Source organism: Saccharomyces eubayanus, chromosome II, assembly GCF_001298625.1.
Source record: "Saccharomyces eubayanus strain FM1318 chromosome II, whole genome shotgun sequence".
Classification (NCBI taxonomy): domain Eukaryota; kingdom Fungi; phylum Ascomycota; class Saccharomycetes; order Saccharomycetales; family Saccharomycetaceae; genus Saccharomyces; species Saccharomyces eubayanus.
Genome location: NC_030977.1, coordinates 876,241 through 896,748, shown reverse-complemented (window position 1 = coordinate 896,748; position 20,508 = coordinate 876,241). Strand labels below are relative to the sequence as shown.

At 39.0% G+C, this 20,508-nt stretch overlaps 10 protein-coding genes across 10 annotated transcripts; 6 read left to right on the top strand and 4 right to left on the bottom strand.

The window, feature by feature from the left end:
• Positions 1 to 38: 38 nt before the first annotated feature.
• Positions 39 to 1,274, bottom strand: GPI8 (GPI-anchor transamidase; the record flags this gene model as incomplete). The annotated part of the gene is made up of 1 exon (XM_018363745.1): positions 39 to 1,274. The coding sequence occupies one exon, from the start codon at positions 1,272 to 1,274 to the stop codon at positions 39 to 41; it is 1,236 nt and encodes a 411-aa protein (XP_018223874.1).
• A 223-nt stretch (positions 1,275 to 1,497) lies between these two features.
• Positions 1,498 to 2,994, bottom strand: UBX5 (DNA protein crosslink repair co-factor UBX5; the record flags this gene model as incomplete). The annotated part of the gene is made up of 1 exon (XM_018363744.1): positions 1,498 to 2,994. One exon carries the CDS (start codon positions 2,992 to 2,994, stop codon positions 1,498 to 1,500), a length of 1,497 nt encoding a protein of 498 aa, XP_018223873.1.
• Positions 2,995 to 3,266: 272 nt separating this feature from the next.
• PEX3 (Pex3p) lies at positions 3,267 to 4,589 on the top strand (the record flags this gene model as incomplete). The annotated part of the gene is made up of 1 exon (XM_018363743.1): positions 3,267 to 4,589. One exon carries the CDS (start codon positions 3,267 to 3,269, stop codon positions 4,587 to 4,589), a length of 1,323 nt encoding a protein of 440 aa, XP_018223872.1.
• A 264-nt stretch (positions 4,590 to 4,853) lies between these two features.
• Positions 4,854 to 5,450, top strand: SKP1 (SCF ubiquitin ligase subunit SKP1; the record flags this gene model as incomplete). The annotated part of the gene is made up of 1 exon (XM_018363742.1): positions 4,854 to 5,450. The coding sequence occupies one exon, from the start codon at positions 4,854 to 4,856 to the stop codon at positions 5,448 to 5,450; it is 597 nt and encodes a 198-aa protein (XP_018223871.1).
• Positions 5,451 to 5,929: 479 nt separating this feature from the next.
• Positions 5,930 to 10,303, top strand: YSP2 (Ysp2p; the record flags this gene model as incomplete). Its single annotated transcript, XM_018363741.1, has 1 exon — positions 5,930 to 10,303. One exon carries the CDS (start codon positions 5,930 to 5,932, stop codon positions 10,301 to 10,303), a length of 4,374 nt encoding a protein of 1,457 aa, XP_018223870.1.
• Positions 10,304 to 10,544: 241 nt separating this feature from the next.
• Positions 10,545 to 13,646, bottom strand: YCG1 (condensin subunit YCG1; the record flags this gene model as incomplete). Its single annotated transcript, XM_018363740.1, has 1 exon — positions 10,545 to 13,646. The coding sequence occupies one exon, from the start codon at positions 13,644 to 13,646 to the stop codon at positions 10,545 to 10,547; it is 3,102 nt and encodes a 1,033-aa protein (XP_018223869.1).
• Positions 13,647 to 14,084: 438 nt separating this feature from the next.
• Positions 14,085 to 16,343, top strand: UTP4 (small subunit rRNA maturation protein UTP4; the record flags this gene model as incomplete). Its single annotated transcript, XM_018363739.1, has 1 exon — positions 14,085 to 16,343. One exon carries the CDS (start codon positions 14,085 to 14,087, stop codon positions 16,341 to 16,343), a length of 2,259 nt encoding a protein of 752 aa, XP_018223868.1.
• Positions 16,344 to 16,708: 365 nt separating this feature from the next.
• On the top strand, positions 16,709 to 18,292 carry PEP7 (phosphatidylinositol-3-phosphate binding protein; the record flags this gene model as incomplete). The annotated part of the gene is made up of 1 exon (XM_018363738.1): positions 16,709 to 18,292. One exon carries the CDS (start codon positions 16,709 to 16,711, stop codon positions 18,290 to 18,292), a length of 1,584 nt encoding a protein of 527 aa, XP_018223867.1.
• A 201-nt stretch (positions 18,293 to 18,493) lies between these two features.
• Positions 18,494 to 18,784, top strand: TIM11 (F1F0 ATP synthase subunit e; the record flags this gene model as incomplete). Its single annotated transcript, XM_018363737.1, has 1 exon — positions 18,494 to 18,784. One exon carries the CDS (start codon positions 18,494 to 18,496, stop codon positions 18,782 to 18,784), a length of 291 nt encoding a protein of 96 aa, XP_018223866.1.
• A 305-nt stretch (positions 18,785 to 19,089) lies between these two features.
• On the bottom strand, positions 19,090 to 20,376 carry MRPL35 (mitochondrial 54S ribosomal protein mL38; the record flags this gene model as incomplete). Its single annotated transcript, XM_018363736.1, has 1 exon — positions 19,090 to 20,376. The coding sequence occupies one exon, from the start codon at positions 20,374 to 20,376 to the stop codon at positions 19,090 to 19,092; it is 1,287 nt and encodes a 428-aa protein (XP_018223865.1).
• Between the last annotated feature and the right edge of the window lie 132 nt (positions 20,377 to 20,508).

Sequence of the window (20,508 nt, the reverse complement as noted above, 5' to 3'; positions counted from 1 at the left end):
TATGCTTATACGTAAAAGATGAATGAAGTGTTTTTTTTTTAATTATTGTACAGGTTATAATTTGCCTTCGTAGTGTTTCCGCTCAGTATAAACAATACAATCATTACTACGAACATTAATCCTAATGTAACTGATTGCTTGGAAAAGGTTAAAGAATATTCATTCGAACCTATATCAACATTCAATTCATTGGTAGATTTAATGCGTTTAGTGAGTCTGTCAAACTTCGAGGAGGAGAAATTTTCATGATTTTTTTCTAGGGCCAAATCCAACACATTATTGTTTTGCTCATATTGGGCAGTACCAATGTAGTCTTTATGGTGATGATAATGGCTTAACGAAAGAGGCTTTGAGTCATCGGGAATTACGTTCTGCACATTGGCAAAAAAATCAGTAATCAGCACCTCTGATGGGTCTCTTTGAAATAAATCAGTCCTAACACCTACATGCGAATGGATCCTTTCAAATGTAAATGAGTCAAAAAGGTCTTGTAAAGTTAAAGTGGAGTTTTTATCAATATTTTCCAGGAAATCTAGACAATAATATGTGAATCTATCGATGACAGCGACCCCGATTTCCACGTCAGAGTGATGTGAGTATGAACTCTCATCCATTTCACTAGAACCCACGGCCAAAATGTTTGGGGAGTAAAATTTCGAGTACATGGTATTCGCCTGGCAAGTATCCACCATGAAAAAAATCTCTTTGTACCTTTTCTTTTCGTACATTTGTTGGAAAGCATCGGCAATGTCTTCGGAGGCAATTTCTTCAGCATCTTGGAATTTCAAGAAATCGTCACCACCATGACCTGTCATGTATATGAAAATGTTTGAATTTTCATCCGTCAATAGTCGTTTGGATTTAGGATGGTCTTCCGTCCATCTATCCGTTAAGAGTCTTATGAAGTTCTCCACTGTAACTTCGTAGCCTCGGTAGTCAACCTCCACAGAATCACCATAAAGGTCAATGGCATGATCCTTGTTGTTAAACACACTACCAGGGAATAGGTTTCTTGAATTGCAGGCTACGTCATCACTTAGCATCAGTATGATTTGTGAATCTGGTATACCTAATCTCTTGACGGTTCTATACATACTGAGAACATTGGCCATATGCCTGTAATTGAACCAAAACCGTGACGTTGATACTAGTACGGCCCAGTTATTTGTGTTTGTTGCTATTGTTTCGTGAGCTTCATCTGTGTTATTTGCGCCTGAAAAGGGCAATACGAGTAAATATAGAAGTAGTAGCGGCAGACGCATCGCTATAAGCATTGTTTAGTATGCTATAATGTCCAATACTGCGATATGGTATGATGGTATATATTCTGTGTATATTTTGAACTACTTTTTGTTTTATGTATGTGTTTTTTTCCTAATTTTGGCGTGCTTAGAAAAAAAAAGTAACGGCACAATAGCCGGGTATTTCCGCCTTATTATTAGTGCCTAATACATATCAAATTAAACTATCAATGATACCACAATGCGATGCGCTCTTTTACTCGGACTCTATTTTCTCTAGTAGCAGGGAACTGTTTTTCAAACCAGCGTCGGCTATGGTCATGTCCAATTTGTCAATCAAATCCTCTCTTTGATGATTGTTCAGGGCGAATTTTGCATCTGCAAAACCATCCATTTCTGTCTTGATGACTTCATAAATAGTACGCACGGTGTCTTCCAGAGCGTTAAATCTGCGGACTAGCCTAGACCCGTCCCCGGTACGTATCTGGACTCTTGTGGTGATTCCTGGTTTATTGGGCGGTTCGGGATGCGATTTGGCCTCTACGGTATCGAATGGATCGATCTCGTGTGTTTCTTTCAGCTCTTGATCCGTCTTCGGTACTTGTTCTTTGTCTGATTGAGTGGTATTATTATTTAACGACTCTTGAATGGCTAGTTCCATTTGCTGTTCCTCGGTTAAAGTTGTTGGATCTAATTTAGGTAAAGGCTCATTGACCGTTGGATTGGAAACCCTCGGGTCCAGTGAAAATGAAGTCAAGAACTCATTTATTTCCGAAATGAATTGTTCTGCAGCAGGGACGGTCCTATTCCATTGCTTAACACGTTCACCAGTAATTGGATCCAGTATGGCGATGTGTGGTAAATCATCCTTGTTATTTAGGTGGTAGAACTGTAGGTAAGGCTGAGCATTACGAGATTCAAATTGATACTGCAAGAAAATGAAATTTTTTTTGACCAAAGTTTTAATCTGTCTGGACGACCACAGGTCTCTGTTGAGGGCCTGGCATTGAAAGATCCCTGAATCCTGGATGTTAATCATTATCCATTTTTGCTTACTTCTTGCCTTTTGCTTTGCTGCGTCTAAGTCTAGCTTGGACATGATTGAGAATGGGGGCTTGAATAACAAAGCTAGCTTTTGCTCCTTGGAGATAAACTTGGGCTTTCTGACCAACTTGGTGTACTCCTTGATGTTGCCGTCTTCGTCGAGCTCAATAACTGGTTCTTCCACGTACTCGTATTCATCGTCGTCATCATCTTCAGATATCTCCAGGGAGTCTGAAGAGTCATCGTTAATGTAAGTATCGGTAGTTGTATCGTCCAATCGCTGATTGAAGATGCTCTCGGGTCTTCTTTCATCAAACATATCGTTGACTCTATGCAATGGCTCGAACCCTCCGCCGATACCGGGATAAGAAGTCTGGAACCCTGCTGTCTCGGTTAGTACTTCGTGTCTCGCTTCATCAGGGGGCCTCACGTAATCGTGATCTGGCTGTTGCTGTTGGTAAGCTTCCCGTTGCAGCCTCTCAGCCAATTGTGCATCTGAATCTGCGTCTGCAGAAATAGGAACCGCTGAAGCCGAATTGGATGGGGCAGGGGTATTGTTACTGCTCAGCAAGGCAGCTCCACCGTTCTCGAAAAACAATGATATGGCAGTATCCAAGTTACCGTCTGCCATCTCGATGAATTGGGTGGCAATGGCAGCGTCGTCAGCGCCCGTGATGGCCATAAACTCGTCTATCTTTCCTTCCACCATCTGAAAAGTGTGTTAATTCTGTGAATAATTGTATCTGCAAGTCTGTGGTGGCACTAGCAACGGATCCTAGATCGGAATACTGCCAGTAGCAATTGAGTAAATGTATATTAGTTATACTTCCCTTTTTCCTTAAAATTTCCTTGCATTTCTTACTCGTACCGAGTGACAAGGGTACTATTTGACTCGAATAAGCATGGGGTATATGATTCAGGAATGTGACACTAGCCATCATTCGAAGACATTTAGGAAAGCAAGCACGACAGAATCGCTGAATGTTGCCCCCAAACCAAAGGCCACGCTCGCTTCTGCAGAGGCATCGAGGCAAGTTGCTTGTCTCGCTGACAGGGATAGCTGCTCTATTCACCACAGGGTCGGTGGTGATGTTCTTCATTAAGAGGTGGTTGTATAAGCAGCAGTTGCGGATTACCGAACAGCATTTCATCAAGGAGCAGATCAGGAGGAGATTTGAACAGACGCAGGAGGACTCCCTGTACACGATGTACGAGCTATTGCCGGTGTGGGAGATGGTTTTGAACGAAAACGACTTGGATTTAGACAGTATTGTCACTCAATTAAAGGACCAGAAAAACCAGTCCGCCAGATCAAACGCTGACAAAAGCGCAGAGAGTCTACCGTTGAAGACGAAAGCCGAGTTGTGGAACGAGTTGGAGCTTAAGAGCTTGATCAAGCTGGTAACGGTGACGTACACAGTGTCGTCACTAATTTTATTAACAAGGCTGCAACTAAATATCCTGACAAGAAACGAGTATTTGGACTCTGCGATAAAGCTGACCATGGAGCAGGAAAGCTCCAATAAGCTCAACAATAAGCTATATAACTGGGTCACATCGTGGTGGAGTAGTCCAGAGGACAACATGGGCGATGCAACGGTGGCGAAGAAGACAAAGAAAGATGGCCAGGAAGCGTATATCAACGAGCAAGCTTTCTTGTCGCTGTCGTGGTGGATTCTAAACAAGGGCTGGCTGAACTATAACGAAATAATTACAGGCCAAATCGAAAGTGAGTTCAGCGGCATAAACCCAAGGGATACTTTAACCCTAGAAGAGTTCAGTTCGCACCTCACCAGAATCTTCCAGAACATAAACTCTCAGATATTTCAGCAGAATAATGATAGCCTGATTTCAACTTTCCTACCCAGAAGCTCTGGCGAACAAGAATTCCTGCTTTCGCAAACGCTCGACCCGCAAGCACTAGCCGGCTTCCACTCCAACACACTGGTTTTCAAACAGCTAATAAACGAGTTGACTCGATGCATCGAGAGCACCGCAACGTCCATAGTGTTGGAATCGCTGATAAACGAGTCGTTCCACTACATAATGAACAAGGTCGGAGTGAAAACCATGGCCAAGAAGAAGCCGGAGCAAGAGGACCAGCAGCACTACCAAATGGCCGTTTTCACCATGTCCATGAAGGACTGCTGCCAGGAAATGCTCCAAACGGCGGCAGCGTCGCCCCACACCGGCAGCGTCAACGAGTTCTTGGCCACACTAGACTCAGTGCAGCCGCTGGACGACCTGAGCGCCAGCGTTTACAGCAACTTCGGGGTCTCTAGCTCGTACGCCTTTAAGAGCTGAACGGTTAAATACCTATACCCACAGTAGATTAAATAGTGCAACCTTTAACATAGTGTTAGTACAGTGTAATACAATATAAATCAAAGGCGCCGGACTATTACCCTGCAGCCTATTCCCCGGCGAATTTCGCCCTTTTGAGAAAAGAAGAGAAGGGGAAGAAGTAGGTGGAAGGCAGAGAAAGAGGTGGTAGAACAAGAGAACACAGAGCAAGAAGAACAAGGCCGGCGTAGCAGCACAGCAACAAACAACAGACGAAACACAGACATGGTAGCTTCTAGTGTTGTTCTCGTGAGTGGGGAGGGTGAAAGATTCACCGTGGACAAAAAGATCGCAGAGAGGTCTCTGTTATTGAAGAACTATTTGAACGATATGCATGACAGCAACTTACAGAACAACTCCGATTCAGACTCGGATTCGGACTCCGAGGCCAACCACAAGAGCAAAGATAATAGCAACAATAACAACAACAACGACGATGACGATGACGACGAAGACGAGATCGTGATGCCCGTGCCCAATGTCCGGTCTTCTGTTTTGCAGAAGGTCATCGAGTGGGCAGAACACCACAGGGACTCCAATTTCCCCGACGAAGACGACGATGATTCCAGAAAGAGCGCCCCCGTGGACTCATGGGATAGGGAGTTTTTGAAAGTGGACCAAGAGATGCTTTATGAAATCATCCTGGCGGCAAACTACCTTAACATCAAGCCGTTGCTGGACGCGGGCTGCAAAGTTGTTGCCGAAATGATCAGAGGCAGGTCCCCCGAGGAAATAAGAAGGACGTTTAATATCGTCAACGACTTCACCCCAGAGGAGGAAGCCGCCATCAGACGTGAGAATGAATGGGCCGAAGACCGTTAGAGTATAAGCTTCAATGCCGTCCCCTCTCTTCCCAATATTATTGTGCCGTTTTGGAGCGAGTAAAGGGAAGGACGTATGCTTTCTTGTAACGTCGTATGCCAGCCTACCATAGTCCAGCATATACCATATATATATATATATATACTGCAATACAGCCTACATAAATTCAACTATAATAGAATGTGTGATTTTGCATCGTGGTTAGCGATAGACGGATTCTAAAAGCCGCAAAAGTGACAAAAAAAGGAAAAAGACAGAATTTTGCTATTGTTTACATGATGAGGTGGGGGGAGGTCTTGGATTAGTAGTATATAGACATCCAAAAGATTRGTATTGTGGAAGCTCGCGGTTCCATATTGAGTCTAGTTTGTTTCTTCTCGAGGATTTTACCACGAAAATACTACATCGTCCTGTAACATCTATCATAGACGGCTATCGCTATCATATACATATAGAGCATATTCACACATACCTAACCGATGAAGGATGAACCTCCACGCAATAAAAGGTCTTTCAGCGATGGTCACTTTTTCAAGAAACTGAAATTGATGTCAAAGAAAAAGCAACCAGTGGTGGAAAGAAGTAAAACTACTCGTACAAGAAAAGCATCTGCCAATTCCGCAACGAAGTCGTCGCTATCGCTAAAGAGGAACAATCATGGCAGGAACGCCATTGCCAAGAGAAGAGTATTGACCGATATAGGATCTAGTGATGATGACGTTATTGGTAACTCAGTTACGAACTCGTCTGTCCAGGATTCTCATAATTGCCATTCTGATGATTCTATCCCGCCGCTGCCTTTAGAACTACCAGATATCGTTTCTATAAGAAGCAGTAAAAGTCATCTCAGTAATAAAAGTAACAGAAACAAGCATGGTATAGATTTGACGTTCATGCCTCGAAGATCTCTACAAAATTCCAAAGCTGGTTTGAAAAAACTGAATACCTCCTCGCAAGGTTATTTTAATATCCCGGTAACCATAGACCGAGCAAGTGAAAAGGTCAAACATACTGATACGAAAAACACGGTGAACTCCTCCTCTTCCGAAATTGAAAGGCCAGCTTTAAGTATTTTACAAAAGGACGACACCCAGACTTCTTCGCATCCAACTGTTGACTCAACTCCTGCTAATAATAATGGTACCGATAATAATAATAATAATAATAATAATAATAATAATAACGATGTCGAAAATTCCTCAAACAGTTTATTCGATACTATTTTATCGATGGCTCATAGCGCCATCTCACATGTTCCGAAAATTTCAGCTTTAAGCAATGAAATACAACCTGAAGTCTCACATTCCGGTGAAAAAAACTCAAGTTCAAATCACCATCCTCATTTCCATCATCAGCATGGGAAGCAGCAACATCCTTTAGCACATCAACAAGTGCACTTCCCAACTTCAGAAAATCAAAATCAAAATGATACAGTGCTCATTCACTCTCCTTCGACCAAGACAGCTCATCGTAGTTCATCATTTTTACGTCATTTAGATTCTTTATTATCTCCAGTTTCAGGCCCTGCCTCTGATCCACATATGCAGGCCAATGATGATGAAGAGGAAGATGATGATGACGAATTCTCGCCACATTCCAAGACGTTTCTTTCGCCATCAACTCAACTCGTACCTACAAATACATCGACTACACCGCTTTCCAATTCCTTGACACCTAACGGTAGAAACCTGAATGCAAATTCGAACTCCGAAGCTGAAAATGACAACGATAGAGACGATAAATCGAATGTAGGTAAAGTGAAATTTCAACCATTGACAGTACACGAACCTGCAATTTCCACCTTTGGTAAAGGAAATTTAACTTTAGAGGCCGTGGCGGGTTCTTCGGATATCGATAATACAACTCTTGAATTAGACGAAAATAATACCAATAATAACAATAGCAATAATCCAAATGCAAGTTCCACAAATCTGAGCCATATCAGCAAAACTAACGTGAGCAATAATACTGCTTCCAGAGAACTAAGTAAAAGTTATCGTAATAGCAGTTATATTGATATGGCAAGGTTTGCCACTATGCAATCGAAATTATGTAACCACAGAGCAAGAAGTAAGACCTTACCTGCTAATAAAGCACTGGAAAATGCCACGAGCGATGAAAATAATAGCAAACGAAATTCAAGGTATTCTTCTTATTCCAATGACATGACTTTTGAAGATTCTGACGAGAGGAAATCGAGAAACATGTCCAAAAGATTCCTAAACAGAAGATCATTTTCACCATCGAACTTAGGCAATAAAGTGATCCCTGGGATCAATTTGAGAAATTCATTTAACAAAACGAGAAATAGTAGCTCCGATTTTTTCAATACGAATCAGGGACAACAAAGGCCAAGAACAAGTACCACTGGTTCAGGAAACATTAATACAGTAGTGGATCTAGATTCTGGTAATAACGATTTTAAATTACAGGGTATCGAATATGCATCGGAAAAGAAAAATAGTGAATTTCACACTCTTTTCAAAGATTCCGATATCAGTCCTAACGAAAGGTTGATTGTTGATCATAGTTGTGCTCTGTCTCGTGATATTCTACTACAAGGTAGAATGTATATATCTGATGCACATATTGGATTTTCTTCGAATATTTTGGGTTGGGTTAGTACAGTTTTCATACCATTCAAGGAGATCGTCCAAATTGAAAAAAAAACCACAGCTGGTATTTTTCCCAACGGTATTGTAATTGATACTCTGCATACAAAGTACATATTCGCCTCTTTCATGTCAAGAGATGCTACTTTTGACTTAATAACAGACGTTTGGAATCAAATCATTTTAGGTAGAAAATATAGAAATGGTTTCGGAAATAACGATTATGGTACGCTAAGTGATTCAAGTAGTGCATTCTTTGATGAATATGATGACAATGATGATGATGGAGATCTAGACGATAATGATCCAGACATCAATAGTACGGATATGACATCAAGCGATGACATGGATCCTGATATTTTTAGTGAATCAAATGACCTTCGTAAGAACAAAAAACCAGCAAACAATCTATTACTAGGTCCCAATAAACATGCCCCAACAACGGCCGATTATAAACCTTCCAGTAATGAACAATTAGTTGTTGAGGCAAATATAAATGCGCCTTTAGGGAAAGTCATCAATGTCTTGTATGGCGAAGATGTATCTTACTTTGAAAGAATTTTAAAAGCTCAAAAGAATTTTGAAATCTCACCAATTCCTAACAACTTTCTTACTAAAAAAGTTCGTGATTATGCATACACGAAACCTCTATCGAATAGTATTGGTCCAAGTAAAACAAAGTGTTTAATCACAGATAATTTGGAGCACTATGATTTGGAAGACTATGTTAAAATACTAAGCGTTACCAAGAATCCGGACGTTCCTTCGGGAAATATCTTCTCAGTAAAGACGGTCTTTCTTTTCTCTTGGGACAAAAACAATACTACCAAATTAACGGTTTATAACTCTATCGATTGGACTGGTAAAAGTTGGATTAAAAGCATGATTGAAAAGGGGACCTTCGATGGTGTCATGGATACGACAAAAACAATGATATCCGAAGCTAATAAAATCTTAAGCGATGAAGACTCAAACTTGAATTCAAAAAATCAATCCAGCAATACCCCTGAACCAGAGGAAGAAACTATCAATCTGCCCACTGTTGGACCTCCCGTTCATGACCCGACAGAACCAGATTTCCAAAAAGGAAAAGATGATACAGTTATTGAAGAAAACATCAATATTCCAGTTCCCTTGGGAACAGTTTATTCACTATTGTATGGTGATGATACTTCTTATATTAAAAAGATTATCGAAAATCAAAATAATTTTAATATTTGTGAAATTCCAAAATTTGTGAATAAAACAAGAGAGATTACTTACATCAAGAAATTGAACAATTCATTCGGCCCGAAGCAAACTAAATGTATAGTTACAGAGACCATCGAACATATGGATTTGAACAGTTTTTTTATGATAAAGCAAGTCGTTAGATCGCCTGATGTTCCATATGGTAGTTCATTCTCCGTCCATACAAGATTATTCTTTTCGTGGGGTGAGCGTAATACAACAAACATGACAGTCGTGACTAATGTTGTTTGGACAGGTAAATCCATGTTGAAGGGAACCATTGAAAAGGGGTCGATTGATGGACAAAAAAGCTCCACTAAGCAACTTGTCGAAGATCTTAAGAAAATAATTTCCAATGCCGGTTCAACAAAGAGAAAATCCAAAAAAAGAAGTAAGACAACGAGTAAGAGAAAATCATCGTCATCATCCACTACCAAAGTTGATAAAAGTGAAGATAATGTCGAAACCACAAATAGTAGCCCTTCTTTTTCTTCTATATCTTCCGTGCTGCAACAAATAGATATAACATCAATTCAGGGAATTATGACAGTTGTCTCTTTGATTATATGTTTTATCTTCTTATTTAGATTATTATTTCATTCGAGGAATAGTTCCAATATCCAAATTATTACTCCAGGAACAATTCTAATCAATGGAAATGAGTACAATTACGTTCCAAATTTCAAAACCCTTTACCACGTATACGAAGATAATATTATGAAAAATGCTCACCGTAAGGGCCCGAATAGTAATAATATAGTCACTGATACAGAAAGTTTAATTTGGGACTGGTTGATTGATCGTGGGAATGGGACCATTCAAAATGGTGTCTTGTCTGATCACATGAAGGAAAAAATAAACAATAAGAAGAGCGATCCTGAAAATGGAATTAGTGACCATAAAATACAACAGTTGGTTGAATCCATTAAGGTCACCGAAATGCAACTGCAAGAAATGAAAGAATTGCTAGCCAAAACTGATAATATGTCAGTAGTAGCCCAGTTATTATAATATCTATAATGCTGTCGATTTTGGTCTATTTTTTAATGTTTATATTTTTTTTGTTCTTTTGTTTTTCTATATTAAGTTATTTGATTAAATAAGATACTTTGACAAAAAAACGGAGAGTGGAAAGAGCTGCTTTTCTTTGACGGGTGAAAAGAACAGAAAATACAAACAAACTTAAAATACGAATATGTATAAAACTGAAATCTAATTATAAATAACCTAAAAACTTACTACATCAGCTCAATTAAACATCCGTAAAGGAATCTGGACTATTATCTTCTTCGTCTACCGACATTGCGTCTGCTTCCTCTTCGGGTAAGATAAAACTCACATTCTTTGTTACAGCTGAAGTGTTTTGAATGAAAGTAGTTTCTGGATTAGTGGATGTAGTATCTTGTTCCGTTTCAGACCTTGTCCTTTTCCTGGAATTATTTTGGTTCTTTTCTCCTGCGTTATCTGCCACTAAAATATTTTCAGGCGCTTTGGTGGTTCCCGTGTCATTTTCGGCAGTTGTATCGATACTGTTATCTGGTGTGCCATTTGCCAGTTTATTAAAGGAATCCCCTAAGATGGATGAGTATTGGTCATTCGTCGTGTTGTTTTCATCTTTTGTTTGAATTCCTGACCTTTCGTTAATCTCTTCGATGACTACATTCAAATTGTTTCTTAATTTGTCCAGAGCATTTTTGCTGACACTGTCTAAGGTATCATTCTCTGCGATATCATCAGAATACTCAAGAATCTTCTTTAAAGTAGAATAGTCCTGGTCAGCTGAGAAAAATATAGCATTTATGTTTGTTAATATCATTTTTTTTATTTCCTTCTTCTCAATCTGTGTAAATATCTTGAGCACATCAATCAAGAATGTGAGTTGCACTATATCCTTTTTAGTAGAGTCTGTTTGATTAACTAAATTGCGCGGATCGGTCCAAAATATTAGTTGCTGAAATATAATGTTGGGCTTTAGCATTGCCTCACGATTAGCTCCAGTTTCTACAGTACTTTGCATGTCATCCCAAAGAACGCATAGTCTTAAAAGTATATCTGCAGCCGTTCTTGACATACGCTGCTGATGATTAGGATGTGAAAAACAGTATACTGGGATACAGAATGCAAATGCTTGCACCAATGCCTCATTTGAGGAATTGATTGGCGAAAAATATGATAAAACTAACGTTTCGAACAAATCATCATCGGTGAACACGTCTGCTAAAAAAAGTTTGCACAACCCTTCTGCAGCTATCACCTGACACTCTGGTAGACCATTGTTTTTTAAAACCTTGTAAAATATTTTGTGCAATGATATGGAGTCTACTTTACCTTCACCATCCACCACAGTGTTACCGTGCACAGAGAAAATGTCTACGATGACTTGTAGCGCAATGTATTTTAATGATGAATTACCTTTAGAAACACACATACCCAAAATGTACATGTTGTCAATAGCCAACTTGACGTCCAAGAGACAGCATAAACCCAAGTTTTTGACACCAAGCTCTCTGATATTTGGTGCGGTATTTCTAACTGCAGGTGTAATTAAAGTGTCCATTAACGATGCAATTAAAATGTTTTCTGTTAGGGGTGTATTGACCAACTCTAACATACATGACGATCTTGTGAGACAAAGAACAATTGTCTCTGAGCTTGCCTCCTTTTCAGGTGGGAGGTTGTTCATTATGTCACTCTCTGAAACATTGCCGTTTCCTTGCACTAAGTTTTCTACTGCAGAGTGGAAGGACGCAATATTATCGTCTTCGTCATCATCATTAGCGGCATCATCGTTTATGTTATTATCATCATCGTCTCCGTTAGCAGACAGATCATTTTTTTTGCCTTTCTTTCTCTCTTCCTGTTCTTGCTTTTCAATATCATCATCTCTAATGTCGTTGATAATTTCTATTGCCATCGTTACAAAGTCTCTTTCGTTTATCGACAAACTTTTCATTACGCGGATGCCAATTTTAATGAGAGGCTCGGATAGTGCAGTCAAAGCTAACATATTTCTTACGACTGTAAGCATTGATCTCCTCCCAACTTCATCGCTAAAATCATATTTTTCTGCCGTAATTAATAGCTGTTCAATAATAAATTCTAAAGTTCTGTCATCTAAACTTACTGGAGAATCATTGGGCACATCTTCTTGATGAAATCTAAGAATAATGTAATGGTTTAAATGCTCAGATAATTTTGAAGCTTCTGGAAAGTTTTCTTCCAACATTTCTGTTATATCATTATCCAAACAGTACGAATAAAAGGCCCGAAAGAGAAAGGAGATTTCCACGGTAAAGTCCTTCCAAATGCTTTCGGGGAACTTGATTTTGGAGAGTACATCTGGCCGTGACTGGAATAGGGCTTCTATAGCCTTGACACATACTGGGGATCTAGAAACCTCCAGCTTTTCTAGCAACTCAATTAAGTCACCGTCTAGAATGTTCAACCAGTCATGAGAAATGAGCCTCTTACATGCGTTTTTTACCGACGACTCTCTATCCTCCAACCCCCATTCTATTAACTGATCAAAAATATGTGGCTCGATATCATCAAAACAACTTTTCCCCATAGATTTCAAAATTCTCGAATACACAAGCCTTCTATTGATGATATTCACGTCTCTTGCTCTCTCCAAAATATAGGGTCTGGTGTTATTATCATTGATCAGGTTCAGCATAGCAGCTCTACGCACTTCAGCTGACGGGTCGTTCTGAATCGTAGCAACCAAGGTCCTCGTGGCTTCATAATTATCTTCATCATCAGAAAGCTCGGTTAGATGCTCAGTTTGCTCTTCGTCCTGAAACTTGGTTAGGCAAAACACAGCCTGTATTCTAACAGTTGGTTCTCTATCGTGGATCCTTTTATTCAGAGAAAGTATCAACAAATTGAAAAGTGATTCATCAATTTCACCGATATTATCCATTATAACAGCTAATAATTGTAAAACCCTAAACCTGACATTCTTGTCTAGACTCTCTACTCCACGCAAAATGTGTCTTATGAATTGGTCAACAAATCTTGAAAATACACCTTCTTCATCGTTCGTGAGCTGGTAATCTTGTTTTTTGGCTAAGATCAACTCTCGATCTAAAGAGGCTATAAACGCAGCGACTAATTTTACTATTCTGTCCCCGATAATCTCATTTTTCTTCAGGGGCAAAATCTTTGTAACTAATTTATCAAACCAAAAGTTAAAAGCGTCTTCATACCCTTGCTCGACAGCTTTTGACTGGATCTTTTTCAAAACAGCTATATGCTTCCTGTGTCCCGCATACGAGCTCTGTGCCTTCTGAAACACCTCAGCAACTGAGTTAAAGATTTTTGTATTAATGTCGTTCCCGTCAGAATTATGCATAGCGTATTGGGCAGTCCTCCGAAGCTCTTTAGACCTCTTGTTTCTTCCAAAGCTGTAGATAGAAACCAAGATGTCTGATCCTCAAAGGGCTTAAAAGGTAAACAAACACGAAATTTAATTGTTCTACATGAGGTGCACGGATGTTATAAATGGAAATATACTCAAGAATACGCTATATACAGTCAAATACCATAATGATACACCAAGCTAATACCCTAAACAATAGAGAATGATTACTATTGTCTTTTCGTTTTTTTAACCGATATTGTCTCTGTCTTGTACTTTTACTCTGCTTAAAGCTATATTGTGCAGTTTTTTTTTTTCAAAACCCATGAAAAATTTTCAGACTGAGAAGAAAAAGTATGAATGAGCTCATCGCAACTTGCAATTTCGAAGAGAGCAAATAGTTGCTAAAAGTAACATAGAAGTTCTGTGAAGATGACCAGTCAGCAACAGATGATAGTGCACAGATGCAGGTTTGTGGATTTTACACCTGCCACAATCACTTCTCTAGCATTTTCACATAAATCAAACATAAATAAATTGACTCCATCGGATTTGAGACTTGCCATTGGTAGGTCTAACGGTAACATAGAAATCTGGAATCCAAGAAACAACTGGTTCCAGGAAATGGTTATTGAAGGTGGCAAAGACAGATCAATTGAAGGCTTATGCTGGAGCAATGTCAGTGGTGAGCCATTAAGACTCTTTTCCATTGGTGGTTCTACTGTCGTTACAGAATGGGACTTGGCTACGGGTTTACCATTAAGAAATTATGACTGTAATGCAGGCGTGATCTGGTCTATTGCCATCAATGAATCCCAAGATAAGCTGTCAGTGGGCTGCGATAATGGGACTGTGGTACTTATAGATATATCTGGGGGGCCGGGTGTCTTGGAACACGATACTATCCTAATGAGACAAGAAGCCAGAGTATTGACTTTAGCTTGGAAGAAGGATGACTTCGTTATTGGAGGTTGTTCTGATGGTAGAATAAGGATTTGGTCAGCTCAAAAAGGTGAAGAAAACATRGGTCGTCTATTGCATACCATGAAAGTCGACAAAGCCAAAAGAGAATCCACTTTAGTTTGGTCCGTTATCTATTTGTCAAAGACTGATCAAATTGCTTCTGGTGATTCTACCGGCTCCATAAAGTTCTGGGATTTCCAATTTGCTACATTGAACCAGTCTTTTAAAGCACATGATGCAGACGTCTTATGCCTAACTACTGATATTGATAACAATTACGTGTTTAGTGCTGGTGTGGATAGAAAGATCTTCCAATTTTCTCAAAATAGCAACAAATCTCAAAAGAACAACAGATGGGTGAACTCTTCCAACAGATTACTTCACGGTAATGATATTAGAACCATATGTGCATACCAATCTAAAGGTGCCGATTTTCTGGTCTCAGGAGGTGTTGAAAAAACGTTAGTTATCAACTCAGTGACCTCTTTCTCTAATGGGAATTATAGGAAAATGCCGACCGTCGAACCTTATTCCAAGAATGTTTTAATCAACAAGCAACAACGTTTAATTGTCTCGTGGAACGAATCGACTGTTAAGATATGGACAATGGGAGTTGAATCTAATTCAGAGCAGAATTATAAACTAGTGTGCAAACTAACCCTAAAGGACGAACAAAATATCTCAACTTGTGCTCTATCGCCAGACGGGCAAGTGCTACTTGTGGGAAGGCCTTCCACAACCAAAATTTTTCATTTGCAACCAATGGGTACCAAATTAAAAGTGACGAAGCTAGATAACGAACTATTGCTGAAAACTGCCACAAAATTGGCCCAATTTATCGATAATTCCAAAATTGTGATATGCTCCTGCGAAGACGAAGTATTCGTTGTGGACTTAGAATCTGAAGAAGATGAAAAACCACAAGAAATTGAACTTTTAGAAATCACTTCCACTAAAAGTAGCATTAAAGTTCCATATATCAATAGAATCAACCATTTGGAAGTAAATCAAGATATTGCAGTTATTTCTCGTGGGTGTGGGGCTGTAGACATACTAAACCTAAAGACACTAGAGGCAAAATCATTGGTTCGTTTGAATAACTTTATCACCGCTGTTCACATTAACTTACCCAGAAAGTCTGTTGTTGTAATTACTGCAGAAAACAAGATTTATGAATTTAACATGAACTTAATTTCAGAATCTGAAAACGAAGACGATGAAAGTCTATTAACCCAATGGTCAAAGAATAATACCGAAAACCTTCCAAAAGAATGGAAATCATTAAAAGAGAACTGTGTGGGTATTTTCACGGATGTGAAAAATAGTAATAGGTTATGGTTTTGGGGTGCTACTTGGATCTCAAGAATAGACTTTGACGTTGATTTCCCAATAAATAAGAGAAGGAAACAGAAGAAACGTAGCCACGAAGGGCTAACTATCACAGATGAAAGTAATTTCATGAACGATGAAGAAGATGATGAGGATGACGATATCGATATGGAAATCAATGAAAACCTAAACGTATTATTAAGTCAAGGAAATAAAATAAAGACCACAGATGCACACCGGAATGAAGAAAGTACAAACGACTATTTCTTTACCGATAAATACAGACCTTTATTATTTGTTGACTTAATATCCAGTGATGAATTAGCCATCATTGAAATAAATCCATTAAGTTCTCATTCCAAGCAAAAGGCATTTGTTCAACCAAAGTTGGTCTTCTAAGCTATTGCTATTAGAAATATGTCAAAGACGAAAAGCGAAGAAAAGAAGCACATAATAGGGCTACAATAATCAAATGGTATTCTCAGTTATAAAACTCCTGGCCCCGTTAGTACTTTATAGAATCTCATTACTGTAAAATAGTCAAGTACATACACAGGCACATATATAGTTACATGTATGCAAAAAATTCAACCTGAGCCAATAGTTAGTAAAAAGACGTACTAGAATATACTGAGCAGTTGCAGTAGAATCACTGTCACTTATGCTACCCGTGGCAGGCTGGGTAATGCTTAACAAAAACAATAGAAGAACGAAAATATATGAACACTAGTTGTAAGTTAATTTTAGGATGAGGGCAACCGACTATGGTTTCTAATGGGACGTCGTCAGATACGCCCAGCAATTTATCTATTATGGACCTTGAAAATGTTTCATGTCCGATTTGCCTTAAGAAGTTCGACAATTTGCAAGCGCTAAATAAACATTTAGATGTTGAGCATGAGTTTAATAGTAATGAGGGTTCGCTTGGATCCAATGAGAGTAGTACGGTCAATGGTAAAGCAACGAAGGTGAACTCTAGTGCGGATAAAGTGCAAAAGTTGAAAAGAAGCCACTGGGAGAAATTGCAAAAAGGGATAAGCCACTGCCAAGCATGTGGAAGAACTTTGAATAACGAAATTGGCGCCATTAATTGTAAAAAGTGCGGCAAATTGCATTGTAGAAGGCATCTTCCCAATATGATTAAACTAGACTTGTCAGCACGGTATGAACCCGAGAAAGGGAAATGGTATAACTGTTGTCATGATTGTTTCGTGAATAAACCTGGTTATAATGATTACGGTAAAGCAATAGACCTCACACAGAAATTTTTCAAGCTACGAAATATGAAGAAGGAAGATAAGAACTTGAGATTACTACAACTTGAAAACCGGTTTGTCCGGCTGGTTAACGGGTTGGTCACACTCTATAAGAAGTATAATGGATCTATTATCTATAACCTGAAGATGAACAATGAGATGTCCAAGCTAGAACGTACAGTTACTCCCTGGAGAGATGATAGGAGTGTACTATACTGCAATATATGCTCCGAACCGTTCGGATTATTACTACGAAAGCACCATTGCCGATTATGTGGCATGATTGTTTGTGATAATACGTATAGAAATTGCTCAAACCAAATAGATATAGGATACTTGGTATCCGCAGCATCTGACTTACCATTTGACTACGATACAGAGAGGGATAGCTTGTCTGAAATTCCTGTGTCTGTAAGATTATGCTCGCATTGTATTAGTATGTTATTTGTGGGTAGAAAATTCAGCAAGGACGTAGAAATGCCCCTAAGTGGAATATTTGCCAAATATGAAAGCATGCAAAACATATCTAAAGTTATTGACAGCCTCTTGCCCACTTTTGAAGATTCGTTAAACAATCTTAAATTAGAAACGTTTAGAGATTCTAAAAGAGTACCTGACCCAAAGAATCTGAACGAGCTCGCTCGATTAAGACACAAGCTGCTCAACTCATTTAATTTGTATAATACATTAACAAGACAACTCATATGCATAGAACCTCGAAACCACGTGGAAAGACAGCTCCAAAATTCAATCAAGACTGCTTCAGCTGCATATATAAATGAAAAAATTCTACCCTTGAAATCGCTTCCAGCGATCTTAAATCCAGAGGGACCGAAAACCCAAAAAGATGAACCGGAGGTGAAGAAGTTATCGCAATTAATGATCGAAAACATGACCATCAAAGAAGTGAAGGAATTAAGACAAGAACTGATGGTCCTTAAGGAGCAAAGCTACCTAATTGAATCCACGATCCAGGACTACAAGAAGCAGCGCAGACTGGAAGAAATTGTCACCCTCAACAAGAACTTGGAAGAGCTGCACTCGAGGATACATACGGTTCAATCCAAGCTAGGGGATAATGGTTTTAGTTGAGAACCTTTATTATTGTATAGTTAATATTTTCGATCACTCGCGGACTCTCCACGCTAATTGGTCCGCGGAGTCAGTTGGATCTATTTAAGGGTATAATTTTTTTTTTTTCGTTTTTTGACTTTTCATAGAGAGATTTTAGATAAAAGCAACTATTTTATCGGAAGATAGGATATAGAGAAGCTAACTGAGTGTGTAGGGAAAATGTCGACGGTTAATGTCTTGAGGTACTCTGCGTTGGGTTTGGGACTGTTTTTTGGTTTTAGAAACGATATGATTTTGAAGTGTAACGCTAAGAAGAAAGAGGAACAAGCACAATACGATGAAAAATTGAAGTTAGTAGAGGAAGCAAAGAAGGAATACGCCAAGTTGCAGCCTGCAGCAACTCTTAAGGACACACCTGCTACTACTGCGGTCAATTTGGAAGATCCTAACATTGATTTCGAAAAAGTTATTCTTAACGCCGTTGATTCCTTGAAAGAAACTTCCACATGAATGGCCTCCAAGGAAACAAGCAATTCGAATCGGATGGGGAAGGTATGAATGTTCCTCACTCGTTAGATGTTCCACGTCTTTTTTTCATTTGCATACACATAAGTAAATGAAAGAAAAGTAAAATGTATATATTCTACAAAATACTAATATCATACGTATCGTATCGTAAAATCGCCAAAAAAATAAGTATTTCACATTCCAAGTACTTGAAATTTATTTTCTTTATTAAATTTGCTTCATATTATATAAACAATGACAAAATATTCTTATATGTACAGGATAGTATAATGTCATGCTATCTAAGATCACCTTCTGACCCTGCTGAAAACTCTTCCAGGAGGGAGGCCATATTTTTCTCTAACAACGGCGACGTTGACATCCCATTCACTTCTCCATATGTGTGCACCGATGGGGTCCAAATTATATTTCTTGGTAAACTGTCTAATATCAAACTCGTCTCTATTAATATCCTCTTGGCTAACCTCGAGAGAATTCTGGCCGTCTTCAGACAAAGGTTGTCTGAATACCCAAGCGACAAATCTTTGTTTTCCAGCATTTTTTTCAGGCACTGGAGGCAAATAGTCAGCAAGAATATTAGAACTGTTAAACTTTCTCGGGTCTATCAAATTATCGTTGTAACTCAACTTGATATTTGCCAATCCGTAGCACAGGGCCGTCTTGAACGAATCGTTGTTTAAATCGGGGACATCAGGATTGACAACCAGTATCGTATACAGTTGTCTTTCAACATCCACGTGGTCGTATTCTTGAACCTTCAAGACAGGACACATAGATGTGACATTGGAGGACAAAAATTCACCAGGTTCGATCCATTTATTAACACCAGTTGAAAAAGGAAATTTGATATTCACTTCTGCTCGGGGCACCAGAGTGGGCAGCGTATCGGGAATGGCTGCTAGAGTTTCTAATCTTTGCATCAATAACATCTGACCGTACGATTCCCAATGTTGTTTCCCCAGATGCCTGTATACTGGTACATCGTAATCAATTATTGATTTGATGTTGTCCAGTTTATCATTAAACTGGAAGTTGTACTGCACTTCAGGATTATTAATCTCCGCTTTTGTGAGAAGTGTGTCCCGCTTCAAGGGATTCTTTGTCTTATTTACCAAGTCGTAAAACTTACTAGCTCTTTGTTCAAGGAAATCATAACTCATCTTAAAGATTTCATCCATGTGTTCTGGAGATGAATACTTGATACGATTGCTTCTTCTTTTGATAGATGGAGGGTCAAGATAAGGCTTCTCTTGGAAAAGATAATTTTTCACTTTAGGAGATTGAATGGAAAGTGAGCTAGGTCTCTTGGAGAAGTCTGACCAAATGTGTGGAGCAGCATTGGAGTTTTTGAGAATCCTTGTGGTATGAATGGATCTTCGCAACATGGTTTTGGACATGACCTTCGTTACTATGTCTAATCTTTGACTAATCGTGTAGCTATATCTCATTATTGAATTATGATTGTCTTGTCTAGTTGGGTCTTTCCGTTCCGTTTGAGCCCAGACAATTTTCAAGCGACAACGACAGTAAATAGACTTAAAAGGTGGAACCATTATATAAACCAGTATGCGCATAGAGCTGTAATAAAAAACGCAATGTATATGCGAGATTCTATTTTGGAAAGGTTAGGGAAGTTTCAAGATGAATTGGGATGCGGTCGTATTTACACCGATTTGTTGGATGTCCTATTTATTTTCCTCCAAATG